Source organism: Schistocerca americana, chromosome 6, assembly GCF_021461395.2.
Source record: "Schistocerca americana isolate TAMUIC-IGC-003095 chromosome 6, iqSchAmer2.1, whole genome shotgun sequence".
Taxonomy (NCBI): domain Eukaryota; kingdom Metazoa; phylum Arthropoda; class Insecta; order Orthoptera; family Acrididae; genus Schistocerca; species Schistocerca americana.
This window is the reverse complement of record NC_060124.1, coordinates 185,006,607-185,022,893: the sequence shown is the minus strand read 5'-3', so window position 1 is coordinate 185,022,893 and position 16,287 is coordinate 185,006,607. Positions and strand designations below refer to the sequence as shown.

The window sequence follows — 16,287 nt, the reverse complement described above, 5'->3', positions numbered from 1 at the left end:
AAGCTAAGTAACTGCTGTTAGTAATGGGAGAGAATCTGATGTCGTGACAAGTATTTTGTATTAATCTCTATCGTTAACGTGATAGTGGCCAATTCCTAGTTGACCAGTGTCTATCCTAACTAGTCTTGTCCACTTGGCATCAGCTGAAGGTTCTTGATGTGAGTCTCCAGTTGACCATTCTGACTGATGACTATATAAGATTAGCCTCGTCTTTTCATTGCTGTTGTAATATACTCTGGATGTTGGTCGAATTCCCGTTGTGTCTGGTTCTGTGTATACCATCTAGTTTGAAGGGCGCCATCTTATTTGTTGCGCGCATGATTGTTTTTCAGAATTTTTCTATCCTTCAGGTTTTCTGAGTTGTCTCTTTCTGACCCTGTTCAAGCAGTCGAAGGCATACTGTACTGAAGGTGTGACAGAGATGCAATGTCGGAGTTTGAGGTTGAGCGAAAGGAATTTAGATCTGAAGCGTTCTTATAGAAACGGTACGCTCTCTTCAGTTTGGTGCACCTATTATCCGTGGACAGATCCTCATCGGTTTCCAGAGTTATCCAGTGCCCAAGGTATCTGGAGAAGTTAGGCCTGTGTATTAACATCGCCTTTAATAGGAGGAAGAAATATTTGAGAATGTACGTTTGGAGCACGGTGCTGTATGAATGTGAATCGTGGACTGTGCGGAAACCGGTAAAGAAGGGAATCGAAGCGTTTGAGATGTAGTGCTATAATGGAATGTTGAAGATTAAGTTGGCTGATAAAAATTGAGGTGTCTGTCTGCAGAATCAGCGAGGACAGGAGTATGCATAAAACAGTGGCAAGAGGATGGTACAGAATGACAGGACGCGTGTTTAGACATCAATGAATAACTTCCTTAGTACCTGAAGGAGCTGTAAAGAGGAAAAACCGAAGCGGAGGACAGAGACTGGAATACACCGAACAAATAACTGAGAACGTTGTGTGCAGGTGCTACTCTGAAAAAATGGCTCTGAGCACTATGGGACTCAACATCTTAGGTCATAAGTCCCCTAGAACTTAAACCTAACTAACCTAAGGACATCACACACACCCATGCCCGAGGCAGGATTCGAACCTGCGACCGTAGCAGTCCCGCGGTTCCGGACTGCAGCGCCAGAACCGCTAGACCACCGCGGCCGGCCTGCTGCTCTGAGATGAAGAGGTTAGCAAAGGAGAGTAGCTTGTGATGGGCTGCAACCAAGTAGTCAGAAGCCTGATGCCACTAAAAGAAATTAATGCGTTACCCAAAGGTATCCTGTTGGATGTGTCTGTGATATATGTGATGACTGTGCCTTTTTAGAGGCGATCATCAACTCAATTTTATCTACTAATGCAGGAGAGATGGTAAGCAGTTTCTTCTGCACTTGTAAAAAGTATGAGGTTAACTGTGAAGGTTGCTTTTTGTAGTCGATTTTCAATCTGCAAGTCATCTGTTTGTACTTTCACAAATAAATTTATCTAGCATGAAAATTAGAGACAGTCCATCCATGACAGTTCTCCGCATTTTACACTACTGGCCATTAAACATGCTACACCAAGAAAAATGGTTCAAATGGCTCTGAGCACTATGGGACTCAACTGCTGAGGTCATTAGTCCCCTAGAACTTAGAACTAGTTAAACCTAACTAACCTAAGGACATCACACACATCCATGCCCGAGGCAGGATTCGATCCTGCGACCGTAGCGGTCTCGCGGTTCCAGACTGCAGCGCCAGAACCGCGCGGCCACTTCGGCCGGCGCTACACCAAGAAGAAATGCAGATGATAAAAGGGTATTCATTGGACAAATATATTATACTATAAACTGACAAGTGATTACATTTTCACGCAATTTGGGAGCATAGATCCTGATAAATCAGTACCCAAAACAACACCTCTGGACGTAATAACGGCCTTGATACGCCTGGGCATTGAGTCAAACATAGCTTGGATGGCGTCTACAGGTACAGCTGCCCATGCAGCTTCAACACGATACCACAGTTCATCAAGAGTAATGACTGGCGTATTGTGGCGAGCCAGTTGCTCGGCCACCATTGACCAGACGTTTTCAATTGGTGAGAGATCTGGAGAACATGCTGGCCAGGGCAGCAGTCGAACATTTGTGTATCCAGAAAGGCCCGTACAGGACCTGCGACATGCGGTCGTGCATTATCCTGCTGAAATATAGAGTTTCGCAGGGATCGAATGAAGGGTAGAGCCATGGGTCGTGACACGTCTGAAATGTAACGTCCACTGTTCAAAGTGCCTTCAATGCGTACGAAGAGTGGCCGGGGTGTGTAACCAGTGGCACCCCATACCATCACGCCGGGTGATACGCCAGTATGGCGATGACGAATACACGGTTCCAACGTGCGTTCACACCGATGTCGCCAAACACGGATGCGACCATCATGATGCTGTAAACAGAACCTGGATTCATCCGAAAAAATAACGTTTTGCCATTCGTGCAACCAGGCTCGTCTTTGAGTACACCATCGCAGGCGCTCCTGTCTGTGTTGCAGCGTCAAGGGTAACCGCAGCCATGGTCTCCGAACTGATAGTCCATGCTGCTGCAAACGTCGTCGAAATGTTCTTGAGGATGGTTGTTGTCTTGCAAACGTCCTCATCTGTTGACTCAGAGATCGAGACGTGGCTGCATGATCCGTTACAGTCATGCGGATAAGATGCCTGTCATCTCGACTGCTAGTGATACGAGGCCGATGGGATCCAGCACGGCGTTCCGTATTACCCTCCTGAACCCACCGATTCCATATTCTGCTAACAGTCATTGGATCTCGACCAACGCGAGCAGCAATGTCGCGATACGATAAACCGCAATCGCGCTAGGCTACAATCCGACTTTTGTAAATGTCGGAAGCGTGATGTTACGCTTTTCTCCTCCTTACACGAGGCATCACAACAACGTTTCACCAGGCAACGCCGGTCAACTGCTGTTTGTGTATGAGAAATCGGTTGGAAACTTTGCTCATGTCAGGACGTTGTAGGTGTCGCCACCGTCGCCAACCTTATGTGAATGCTCTGAAAAGCTAATCGTTTGCATATCACAGCATCTTCTTCCTATCGGTTAAATTTCGCGACTGTAACACGTCATCTTCGTGGTGTAGCAACTTTAATGGCCAGTAGTGTATTTTGGACGAGGTAGTAGGGACAAACGGCTCCTCCATGAAGTGTTGGCTGAAGTGCCAACACCGTGTTGCTAAAGGAGGCCGAAATGCACGCTTTTAAGCTCACGCAGATTGGCGTGAGGTTTGGAACAGTTAAGGGAATTAATAGTAGCAAATAAAGTACGTAGTTGATGTAATACTTAACTTTAATCCATAATTGGAGAACATCGCTCTTGACGGTACATGTTTTATAATTTCAATATTAACTGGTAATGGCCCCTTGCTAGTCGTAGCAAATGACGTAGCTGAAGGCTATGCTAACTATCGTCTCGGCAAATGAGAGCGTAATTGTCAGTGATCCATCTCTGGCAAATCTGCTGTACAACTGGGGCGAGTGCTAGTAAGTCTCTCTACACCTGCCGTGTGGCAGCGCTCGGTCTGCAATCACTGACAGTGGCGACACGCGGGTCCGACGTATACTAACGGACCGCGGCCGATTTAAAGGCTACCACCTAGCAAGTGTGGTGTCTGGCGGTGACACCACACTCCAGACCTAAGGTAAATTTTGTTTGGGTCGTTGGGTGAGTGGATACAGTTCTAGACTTTCTCATACCAGAAACACCCGAAGTGGTCGCTCGGAACGGAATCTGAAACACATGCCATTAACCACTACAACATGGAGCCCATTTGTCGCTAAGTCATTATAAAACACGCGTGCTCAGGAACTACTTTACCTGAGGTTAAGCACAACTAACATTTTGTATTTGAATTGGTTCACATTTGTATAAGACCGCAGAACACCTGAGCCGGTCCCCCTCCATTGTGACACTGGGAGAGCATAAATCGCAGCAGGCGGTGTTCTGCCGAGAGAGCGGCCCGGCAGGGGAGAGGCGCCGTAATTGATGGCGGCGAGTCGGCAGCCGCTCCCGCTAATCCGTGACAGGGCGGCGCCCAGCGGCGACTTGGCGGATCAACCCGCGCCGGCGCTAATGAACGCCCTGATCTACCAACTTCTTCGGGGATCAGGCGTCGTTATTACCCCCCAGATGCAGAGCCGGCAGATCCTCGGCGAGCCGTCTGGAGGCGCACCCAGCCTGCTAACGCTGCTCACTTGCGTCCCTAGTTTCGACGTCGGTTTATGTGCATAAGGCAGCCGTGGCGTCCCACCGGCGGCACTACGCTCAGTTTCCAGTAGCTTACGAATGTACTATATTGAACTGAAGTAATACCTAAGAAATAATAGTGCACTAACGAGTAGGAATTTCGTGTGGAAACGATTCTTTCTTTCGGTCTTCAGAGCGTCCTTAACTTAGAGCTGTGGCGACAATACCGAGCGTTAAAAACCCTGGAGCTATTTAACTACTTTCAGGAAAGATTCGGAGATCCGACGCGTGGAATACGTTCGCCGCTAACAATCGACGTACCGCCTTCATCTGGCTACTGACAACTTGCGCCAATAATGTTCTCTACAATAAAACACGAATTCTGTTTAATGTCAACAGGGAACAAATCACACACTAACGTCACTGTGAACTTTACAGGAAAGCCAATGAAATTTCTTGGTATCAATTCACCCTACCCAACTTCGTTACTTTAATGCAACATCACCTCTAGCGGCTCCACGCTCTATCCTGGGGCCTCTTTGTGCCCAACAGGTCGACGCCCAGCAATCCGCAACACTCGTCGAGACAAATAAGAAAGTGCCTAAGGAGAATTCGACGCCGGCGCAAGGGGACGCATTTTCGAATGCTTTGCAGCCTTTCCGTACCGGAAAAGTAGCCTCGAAAGATCACTGACTCCAGACTTCCGAAATGATAACCAGGTGAAAATACGCCAAACTCCTCCCCAGAGGACCCACCAAGTGCCACCTCAACCCCGTGGTCTACCGACCGACTCGTTAAATATTTACGGCTTCCGGCCGGTCAGAATCGGGAGCAGAATGTGGGGCTGCCTCATCTCTGCTTTCTGGTGGATCCCTTAGAAATTACTCCGCGAAGAGAGCTGGAAACACCGATCATCCTGGGGAAACACTCGCCCTTGAAATCCTCTACGTCAGCTCCGACCATAACCCATTTAGGAAGGTTAGGGTAAGGGTGGCCCATCGTCTTCAGGCCGAACGAAAAATCCCTCCCCCCTGCACCCAGAAAGTGGCTGAGGCGACTTCAGTAACGGAAAGTGCTACCACGAGTGGCCGGCCACACAGTGATACGTTACATATGTAGCTGGTGGTGTAACTTCGGGCGCCAACTTCTTTAGGGCAGGCCTACGCTAGTTCTGAAGGACAACAGAATAAAACGCAAGCAATACTAGTCACTTTTCGGACAGCAGCACATCATTGTCAGGAACATGCCTTAGCTCAGAGTTTCGTGTGGAGCAATTGTACTGCTTAGAGAAGTACCACTGTCCGAGGACAGACACAATAAAACGAATGAAGGTGTTCACTCTAGCGCCACATACTGACAAACAGAAGCGTTATGAGGGAGAACGCTATTTTACGTCGTGCATGAAGGCGCGGCCTCGTGGCGACACGTCTGTACGAGTGCTCCGTCTCCAACGACCTCGCTGTTGACGGGCCGCTAAACCCGACTTTCTTCTTACACTAGTATGAGTCGTGCTGAATGTACGAGGCCTTCAAAGCAGATTAAATCTCAACAGATGGTCAATATAGTCCACGATATTGCGTCAGCCGTACGGGGTAGCCGAGCGATCTTGGGCGTCTTGTCACGGTCCGCGCGGCTTCCCCCGTCGGAGGTTCGAGTCCTCCCTCGGGCAGGGGTGTGTGTATGTCGTCCTTAGCGTACGTTAGTTTAAGTTAGATTAAATACGTGTAAGCTTAGGGACTGAAGACCCCAGCAGTTTGGTCCCATAAGACAAAAAAAAAAAAAAAGGTGTTGAATGAACACCAACTGCAGATTCGCAAGGCAGTAAAGATCGAAAGCTACGCAATTGAAGGAGCATTTTAAATAATACCAAACACTGATGTTACTCTTAGTTGCCCAAAAGCGGTAGGTAGTATACAGGGTGGTCCATTGATAGTGACCGGGCCAAATATCTCACGAAATAAGCATCAAACGAAAAAAACTACAGCGAACGAAACTCATCTAGCTTGAAAGGGGAAACCAGATGGCGCTATGGTTGGCCCGCTAGAAGGCGCTGACATAGGTCAAACGGATATTAACTGCGTTTTTCTAAATAGGAACCCCCATTTTTCATTACATATTCATGTTGTATGTAAAGAAATGTGAATGTTTTAGTTGGACAACTTTTTTCGCTTTGTGGTAGATGGCGCTGTAATAGTCACAGACGTATAAGTACGTGGTATCACGTAACATTCCGCCAGTGCGGACGGATTTGCTTCGTGACACATTACCCGTGTTAAAATGGACCGTTTACCATTTGTGGAGAAGGTCGATATCGTGTTGATGTATGGCTGTTGTGATCAAAATGCCCAACGGGCGTGTGCTATGTATGTTGCTCGGTATCCTGAGCGACATATTCCAAGTGTCCGGACCGTTGGCCGGATAGTTACGTTATTTAAGGAAACAGGAAGTGTTCAGCCACATGTGAAACGAAAACCACGACCTGCAACAAATGATGGTGCCCAAGTAGGTGTTTTAGCTGCTGTCGCGGCTAATCCGCACATCAGTAGCAGACAAATTGCGCGAGAATCGGGAATCTCACAAACGTCGTTGTTGAGAATGCTACATCAACATCGATTGCACCCGAACCATATTTCTATCCACCGGAAATTGCATGGCGACGACTTTGAACGTCGTGTACAGTTCTGCCACTGGGCACAAGAGAAATTACGGGACGATGACAGATTTTTTGCACGCGTTCTATTTAGCGACGAAGCGTCATTCACCAACAGCGGTAACGTAAACCGCCATAATATGCACCATTGCGCAACGGAAAATCCACGATGGCTGCGACAAGTGGAACATCAGCGACCTTGGCAGGTTAATGTATGGTGCGACATTATGGGAGGAGGAATAATTGGCCCCCATTTTATCGATGGCAATGTAAATGGTGCAATGTATGCTGATTTCCTACGTAATGTTCTACCGATGTTACTACAAGATGTTTCACTGCATGTCAGAATGGCGATGTACTTCCAATATGATGGATCGCGGCACATAGCTCGCGTGCTGTTGAAGCGGCATTGAATAGCATATTTCATGACAGATGGATTGGTCGTCAAAGCACCGTACCATGGCCCGCACGTTCACCGGATCTGACGTCCCCGGGTTTCTTTCTGTGGAGAAAGTTGAAGGATATTTGCTATCGTGATCCACCGACAACGCCTGACAACATGCGTCAGCGCATTGTCAATGCGTGTGCGAACATTACGGAAGGCGAACTACTCGCTTTTGAGAGGAATGTCGTTACACGTATAGCCAAATGCATTGAGGTTGACGGACATCATTTTCTAGCACTTATTGCATTAATGTAATATTTACAGGTAATCATGCTGTAACAACATGCGTTCTCAGAAATGATAAGTTCACAAAGGTACATGTATCACATTGGAACAACCGAAATAAAATGTTCAAACGTACCTACGTTCTGTATTTTAACTTAAAAAACGTACCTGTTACCAACTGTTCGTCTAAAATTGTGAGCCATATGTTTGTGACTATTACAGCGCCATCTATCACAAAGCGAAAAAAGTGGTCCAACTAAAACATTCATATTTCTTTACTTACTACACGAATATGTAATAAATAATGGGGGTTCATATTCAAAAAAAAAATGCAGCTGATATCCGTTTGACATATGGCAGCGCCATCTAGCGGGCCAACCACAACGCCATCTGGTTTCCCCCTTCAAGCTAGACAAGTTTCGTTCTTTGTAGTTTTTTCGTTTGACGCTTATTTCGTGAGATATTTGGCCCGGTCACTATCAATGGACCACCCTGTATATTCGAATTGGTCCGGCCTGCAAAGAGTCCGGAAATGAGCCCAATGGAGCATATCAGGGATCGGTTAGAACGTCGACATCGCTCCGGATCCAACCGTCGAACGTGACTATATTCTCCGGTTTCCTCCGATGACACAGGCGATGATCATAGGCCGCACCACCCGCTCCTTCCACTTCCATGATCTCTACCTCACCATTTATGGCCGTCCTATCCACCTCACTCCTACCCTCAAATACCTTGGCTTCACACTCGACCGCCACTTCACCTGGACTCCCCATCTCCTTACCATCCAAAACAAAGCTGACAACCACCTCCGCCTCCTGAAACTCCTGTCCGGCCGGACGTGGGGTCTGCATCCTTCTACCATCCTTCACACCTACAAATCCTTGATCTGCTCCATCCTTTGTTATGCCAGCGTTGCTTGGATTTCCGCCCCTCCCAGGTTCTATAAAGCCCTCCAAATCCTCGAACGCCATGCGCTCCGCCTCGCCTTCCGCATCCGCCTTCCATCCCCCACGCGCATCCTCTATGACCTCATCCCCTTTCCCCATCTTCTCCTTTTCCTTGAACACATCGGCACCCTGTATATTGTCCGCCACCTTGATCCCCCTCACCCCCTGGTGTCTCCCTTTCTCTCCACACCCAACGTTGCCGCGCCTTTACCATTGTGTCCCACCCTCTCTCCATCTCCACACCCTCCATCTCCTTTCCCAACGCAACTTCCACCATCTACCCCTCCCGGATGATGAGCTTCGCCCTGACATCTACCCTTCCTACCAACTCTAACCCCCTCTTCCTGCCTCCTCCTCAGGGCTCCCTCTCCTCCCCCTCTCTCCTCCTGGGCGGCTTCCCCCTCCTACTCACCCTCCCTCTCTTGTGCCCCCTTTCAGTGTCTCTGCACTCACTCCTGCCCCGTCTTCCCTCTTCATCTTCCGCCCCACGTGTCTCCTGCCTCTTCGTGTACCTGCTGACGCCCCTACTCTCTTCATCCCGCCGCTTCCTCTGCTGCCCCTTGCTCTCCCCTCCTTTTCCATCCTCTCTGACCTTTCCCTCGGCAGGTCCCACCTGGCAGTTTTATTCTTCGTCGTGTGTGCTCCAAGTGGGTTTTAAGTGTGTTGTTCTGGAGTGTTCTTAATACTGTGGCCGACCTTTAACCTGTGCATGTCCATCTAGTGTCTTCTCTGTGTTTTAAGAATCGCCAACTGAGTTTTTTAACTTTCTGGTGACTTTTTTAACTGTCCCCCATGAACGCCATCATGTCAGTCTATTTTTACCTCCATTTTCTCCAATTACTCTGTTTTACGTTCCCCTTTTTTATCGCCTTATGTGTGTAACATTTTATTCTTATTTTAAATTGTCGTGTCACTCGGCTGAAGAGCGGCGGATTGTGCCGGTGACAGCCCTCCCCTGCCCATATGGGGCAGGGGAATTAAATCACAATAAAGAAAAAAAAATTCGATGACACTGACAAGGGAATCTCCCCATTGCACCCCCCTCAGATTTAGTTATAGCTTGGCACAGTGGATAGGCCTTGAATAACTGAACACAGATCAATCGCGAAAACAGGAAGAAGTTGTGTGGAACTATGAAAAAATAAGCAAAATATACAAACTGAGTAGTCCATGCGCAACATAGGCAACATCAAGGATAGTCAGAACTTATGAACGCTGAGGTCCCGTGGTTAGCGTAAGCAGCTCCGGAACGAGATATCCTTGGTTCGAATCTTCCTTTGAGTGAAAAGTTTAAATTTTTATTTTCAGACTAATCTGTCCGTACAATTTTAGTGTGGGAGTAGACTTGATTACCATTCCTCCAGGTTGTACACCTCCTGTGCAACCGTTAGATGTGTTTGGTTTTCGGCAAGTGAAATACTTTGTGAAAAGATTCTATGATTTTGCAAAGCTGCACAGGTACACAGAGCAGTATTGTTTACGTGATCGTGTGTCAATTATCAAAGTTCAGGCACTCACACATAATCAACTTCGCTCTCCAAAATTCCAGGACATGTTCAGATTTGCTTGGACATATGCAGGATTTGACGGACTACACACTGAAAAATTTAAAAACGTTAAAAACATATGTTTTGACAGAGCACAGGGAAAACTATGCGACTGTGAAACTGTTGCATTCATTTGTTGCAGTTTATGTGACAAACTCTCATGTTTTGATCACTTTTTTGGAAGTGATTATCACATCCACAAGAAAACCTAAATCGGGCGAGGTAGAAGAATCTTTTTACCCATTCGCCAAGTGTACAAGTTAGGTGCGTCGACAGCATATTCCTGTCATGTGACGTACATGCCGTCACCAGTGTCGTATAGAATATATCAGACGTGTTTTCCTGTGGAGGAATCGGTTGACCTATGGCCTCGGGATCAAATGTTTTGCGGTTCCCATTGCAGAGGCACGTCCTTTCGTCTACTAATCGCACGGTTTTGAGGTGCGGTCGCAAAACACAGACACTAAACTTATTACAGTGAACAGAGACGTCAGTGAACGAACGGACGGATCATAACTTTGCGAAAATAAAGGAAGTAAACCTTTCACTCCAGGTAAGATTTGAACCAGGGACCTCTCGTTCCGCAGCTGCTCACGCTAACCACGGGACCACGGCGCTCCTGAGCTCAGATGGTCCTTAATGTTGCCTATCTTGCGCATGGACTACTCAGTCTGTATATTTTGCTTATTTTTTTCATAGTTCCACGCAACTTATTCCTGTTTTCTCGATTGATCTGTGTTCCGTTATTCAAGGCCTATCCACTGTGCCAACTGATAACTAAATCTGAGGGGGGTGCGATGGGGAGGTTCCCTTGTGAGACACGTCATCAAACGATGATAAAGGCGAAGGGAGGACACACGGCATATTAACGTCCACTAGTAGGTGTGCGGGTGCTTTTGGCCAGATAGTGTAGCAGGAAATCGCAGACAGAGGCAGAGGCAGAGTGGGGACGGCCTCGGGGGCGGCGTGCGCAGGACGCGGGGCAGGGCAGGCAGGGAGGGGCGGGGCGCGGGGGCGGCGGCGGCGGCGGTGCTGGCGGCGGCGTCGGCCGCGCGGCGCTCAGAGGCGCGATGTGGCGCCTGCCCGCCGACGACCTGTTGAGCGGCCGCAGGAAGCTCGTCTACCACGGCGCCGCCGCGCAGCTCCACGCCTGCCTCCGCATACGTGAGTCCGCGCCCGGCTCTGTGCGCGCGCCTTCCCAGACGACGCCACCCGTTTCTCCAACGAGTTTCCTGTGCCAGCTGTCTTTCTCGTGCCCACAGACCTGTCCCTCTTTTGTACGGCATCGCTCTTTGGTAGCGTTTCGACGTTACAGTTAGCAGCTCAGATAAAGGAGGGAAGTCGTGTGCGCAATGTGTGTGAATCGTGTAAACTTTCCTCTCTGTGTTACCGTATTTCGACAGTTTGGGTATCGTATTTTCTGTACCCTAAACGAGTGTGGAAAACAGTCTACAAACCAGATTAGGGCGAATTTCGTGTAGCGAGTGTCTTTCTCCTTTCCTTTCTCTCCTGCTGCACGTCTCTGTCTTCCCTAGCGTAAATTCCACCGTACGAAGTCCTAGCTTTTCGTGCTTTCTCGAATTTATTCTACGAGGCGTGTTTTTTAAGTAAGTACCGTTTTGAAATTTAAAAAAATACGTGCTAAGATATCTCAATAATTTTATTTTTACATGAAAGCCTGTATCTCAATCTACTTTTCTACATAATATCCGTCAATATTGAGGCACTTGTCATAACGTTGTACCAGTTATTGAATACCCTCCTCATAGAAGTCTGCCGCCTGACTTGTTAACCACTGCATCACCAGTGTTTTGACTTCGTCATCGTCTTGAAGACGCTGACCGCCCAAGTGTTTCTTCAAGTGCAGGAACGGATGGTAGTCACTGGGCGCAAGATCGGGGCTAGAAATCTACTCTGTAGGAATCAGCATGGGTTTCGAAAAAGACGGTCGTGTGAAACCCAGCTCGCGCTATTCGTCCCCGAGACTCAGAGGGCCATAGACACGGGTTCACAGGTAGATGCCGTGTTTCTTGACTTCCGCAAGGCGTTCGATACAGTTCCCCAAAGTCGTTTAATGAACAAAGTGAGAGCATATGGACTATCAGACCAATTGTGTGATTGGATTGAAGAGTTCCTAGATAACAGAACGGAGCATGTTATTCTCAGTGGAGAGAAGTCTTCCGAAGTAAGAGTGATTTCAGGTGTGCCGCAGGGGAGTGTCATAGGACCGTTGCTATTCACAATATACATAAATTACCTTGTGGATGACATCGGAAGTTCACTGAGGCTTTTTGCAGATGATACTGTGGTGTATCGAGAGGTTGTAACAATGGAAAATTGTACTGAAATGCAGGAGGATCTGCAGCGAATTGGCGCATGGTGCAGGGAATGGCAATTCAATCTCAATGTAGACAAGTGTAATGTGCTGCGAATACATAGAAAGATAGATTCCTTATCATTTAGCTACAAAATAGCAGGTCAGCAACTGGAAGCAGTTAATTCCATAAATTATCTTGGAGTACGCATTAGGAGTGATTTAAAATGGAATGATCATATAAAGTTGATCGTCGGTAAAGCAGATGCCAGACTGAGATTCATTGGAAGAATCCTAAGGAAATGCAATCCGAAAACAAAGGAAGTATGTTACAGTACGCTTGTTCGCCCACTGCTTGAATACTGATTAGCAGTGTGGGATCCGTACCAGATAGGGTTGATAGAAGAGATAGAGAAGATCCAACGGAGAGCAGCGCGCTTCGTTACAGGATCATTTAGTAATCGCGAAAGCGTTACGGAGATGATAGATAAACTCCAGTGGAAGACTCTGCAGGAGAGACGCTCAGTACCTCGGTACGGGCTTTTGTTGAAGTTTCGAGAACATGCCTTCACCGAGGAGTCAAGCTGTACATTGCTCCGTCTTACGTATATCTCGCGAAGAGACCGTGAGGATAAAATCAGAGAGATTAGAGACCACGCAGAGGCATGCCGACAATCCTTCTTTCCACGAATAATAGGAGACTGGAATAGAAGGGTGAACCGATAGAGGTACCCAGGGTACCCTCCGCCACACACCGTCAGGTGGCTTGCGGAGTATGGATGTAGATGTAGATGATCTAGAGTTTCCCATCGAAAAGATGTGATGAGATCTTTGGCCTGATTCGCCACACACGGACGGGCATTGTCTTGCAGCAAAACAACGCCCTTGCTCAAATTCCGTGGACTGTTGCTTTGATTCTGGTGTGACGTAGGCCACCCGTGTTTCATCGCCCGTAACAATTTGGCTTAAGAAATCATCACCGTCGTTGTGGTACCGCTCAAGGAAAGACAATGCACTGTCTAAACGTTTGATTTTGTGCGCATCCGTCAATATTTTCGGTACCCAACGTGCGCACAATTTTCGGTAATTCAAGTGCTCCGTCACAATGTCATACAAAACACCACGAGAAACATTAGGAAAGTCATCCCGCAAGGAGGAAATCGTAAAGCGTCTGTTTTCTCTCACCTTATTGTCCACTTCCTCCACCAAACTTTCATTAGCGACAGAAGGGCGCCCACTCCGTTGTTCATCGTGCACATTTGTGCGGCCATCTTTCAATTCTCTCACCCACTTTCTTACCATTCCATCACTCATAATGTTTTCTTCGTAAACTGCACTGATCTCATGATGAATATCGATCGCTTTTACGCCTTTAGCACTAAGAAATCTTATAACAGCCCGTACTTCACAGTCGGCGGGACTCACGATTATCGGAGGCATCTTAAACACTCAGTACACAACGTAAACAAGGAAGAATCAGACTGTAATTGCGTCAGCGCGTAGATTAAGGTACAGGCTTTCATGTAAAAATAAAATTATTGAGATATCTTAGCACGTCTTTTTTTAATGTCAAAACGGTACTTCGTTAAGTAACACGCCTCGTGTTTTAACTTTGTGGTTGGACGCCCTGCCTGTCACAGCACTGATCAGTTAACATATGGAGGGAGCTCGTACGCGCCACCTGCTGTAAATCGAGTGTTGTGCTATTTCGATGGGCTGTTAGTCGCATTTTTATGATACGAAGATTGGAGACCAGCTCAGCGTAAATGAGCGTTAGAAACGCCCTAAAAACTGTGATCGTATCGTCGCTGCATCGGGGCGACGCCGTGTGTATTCGATCTGTGTCTGGCTTACCTACCTCTTAGCTAGCGCATTACGCGGTAAGCTGCATGTGCAGCTCAATTTTTTCGCGTAGAACATCTGTCTCATCCCAAGTTCACTGTCTTCTGAGGATCCGCCGTTTTCACGATATGCAACATTTTTTTTGTCTTCCTGGCAGGATGCATTCCCCTCGAGCGGTCGTCAAAGCAACCTAAGGGAGAGAAGTGGCGCGCGCCTCCTGTCCGTCAACCGTGCTAGCGTTATTCTGCTGTGTGTTGTCATATTTTAAACTAGCGCTTGCCCAAATAAGCGAACTGAACCACATACAGAGACTGGCGAGAGCAGCAGTCAGCGTCTGACGCACCTCCCTGTCTAGGTGGTTAAAGCGCTGGCGTTAACCTAACGCCTACATTAATTTTTTTTTAATGTCGATCCGTCTTACCCAAAATTAATTCATGGTCTTCTCGACAAGCGGCTTGCCACGCCTAAGCGGTTCCGTTCGTGTACGTGTGCCTAGTCGTTATTTTTAAGCTACTCGTTGTTACATTTTCGTGGCCGTTCGTGGGATACGGTAAAAAAAATGAGTAGCGCCTCACTGTCGTAGCTAACATACTGTGTACCTGACTCAAGTTGCCGAATGTGTTCATCGCTTGTGCAGTGTCGTGTTGTGCCTGTGGCCTGGCCAGTGGTGGAAGAGAAAAAAACTAATGGGGGTGTAGCAGAGTGGTGGTACAGTGACTACCCCTTTCTAATACCATCAAGTGGAGCTAAATGTCCCCAATCGATAGGTGGGTCACTAGTTTCAGGTCTAGTGCTCTTAAGTTCAGGCAGATCGCCTGTCGATGAGGGGTATAATGTAGGATATTTCTTTCATTACTAGTATTCGGGACGGCTTTCTTCGGGTCGAGTGACCCGGCTAATGCGGTGGCTGTCTTATTTGTAATACGGAGTGGACAAAAACAATCTGATGATAAGGTCGTATCAAAGGAGGATAACGCATTTCGAATCGGCCAAGTTTCAGAGACAGTGCACCCTTGTGGAGCTACAACCACAAACGACAGCCAGTCTGTGACGATGGCGCGGGACCTTGTCCTAGTATGTATATGTGGCTCGCATTGCGGTGTCGTCCGAATAAGCTGCTGCTGCGTTATGCTGTGTCTGCTGTGCGCCACCGCACTTGTTACGAAGTGCTTCACCCAGCAAACGTGGCAGAAAAATGGTTCAAATGGCTCTGAGCACTATGGGACTTAGCTTCTGAGGTCATCAGTCCCCTAGAACTTACAACTACTTAAACCTCACTAACCTAAGTACACCACACACATCCATGCCCGAGGCAGGATTCGAACCTGCGACCGTAGCGGTCACGCGGTTCCAAGACTGTAGCGCCTAGAACCGCTAGGCCACTCCGGCCGGCAAACGCGGCAGAAAATTCACGTCTAACGTACTTAGCCGATGGTTAGTAATTTAAACTCTGTACGATTGTGACTGTTCAGCTGAAGCCAGATATCTAGCTAATTTAATTAAAAGCCGCGCTGTGCAGCATTTATTATCTGGAACAAGTTAGTTTAAAATTCACACACTTCCACGCGGCGAGTGGTGGTTGTTTTACGACCGTAGTTACACAACGGTGCGTTTCCGACCCATGATTGTGTTGAAAACTTCGCTCGATTCTAGTTCCCCTACCCTATTTTGACCTTATTATCAGCTTGATTTTCTCCATCCCGTACGTACACACAGCTGGAGTGAGGCGGAGCTCTCTGTTGTCGTAAGACTGTGGAACTAAAACTATTCATCACATGTTCATATGGTTAAGGAAACGAAGTTCACGTAATACTTTCTTATCTGATCGTTTCATCACATTACGTTCAGCCCTAATAATACAAATCGAGAGGACTAAACTATGTTCCAGCGCTGCTACTTATGATCTCCGCTTTCCCTCTGCGTCATTATCAACTGTACACACACCATTTTACTCACATTCAACACGTACATCGTCAATGAAGGCTCGAGGTCACTTACTCATACTTCGATGAGAAATAGGATGCCAGTACCAACGAATAAAAAAAATTTCAAGTGTCTCTGATTATATCACCTACTTACACAGAGAAAAATTTCA

General features: G+C 47.4%; 1 protein-coding gene across 1 annotated transcript in view; it reads left to right on the top strand.

Annotated features, from left to right (window-relative positions):
* The first annotated feature begins 11,106 nt into the window (after positions 1 to 11,106).
* LOC124620040 (transcriptional regulator ERG homolog) overlaps positions 11,107 to 16,287 on the top strand; it is an 89,381-nt gene continuing 84,200 nt past the window's right edge. Inside the window, exon 1 of the mRNA XM_047146706.1 lies at positions 11,107 to 11,200. Within this exon, the coding sequence (XP_047002662.1) occupies positions 11,107 to 11,200 (94 nt within the window). The remainder of the gene's footprint in view (positions 11,201 to 16,287) is intronic.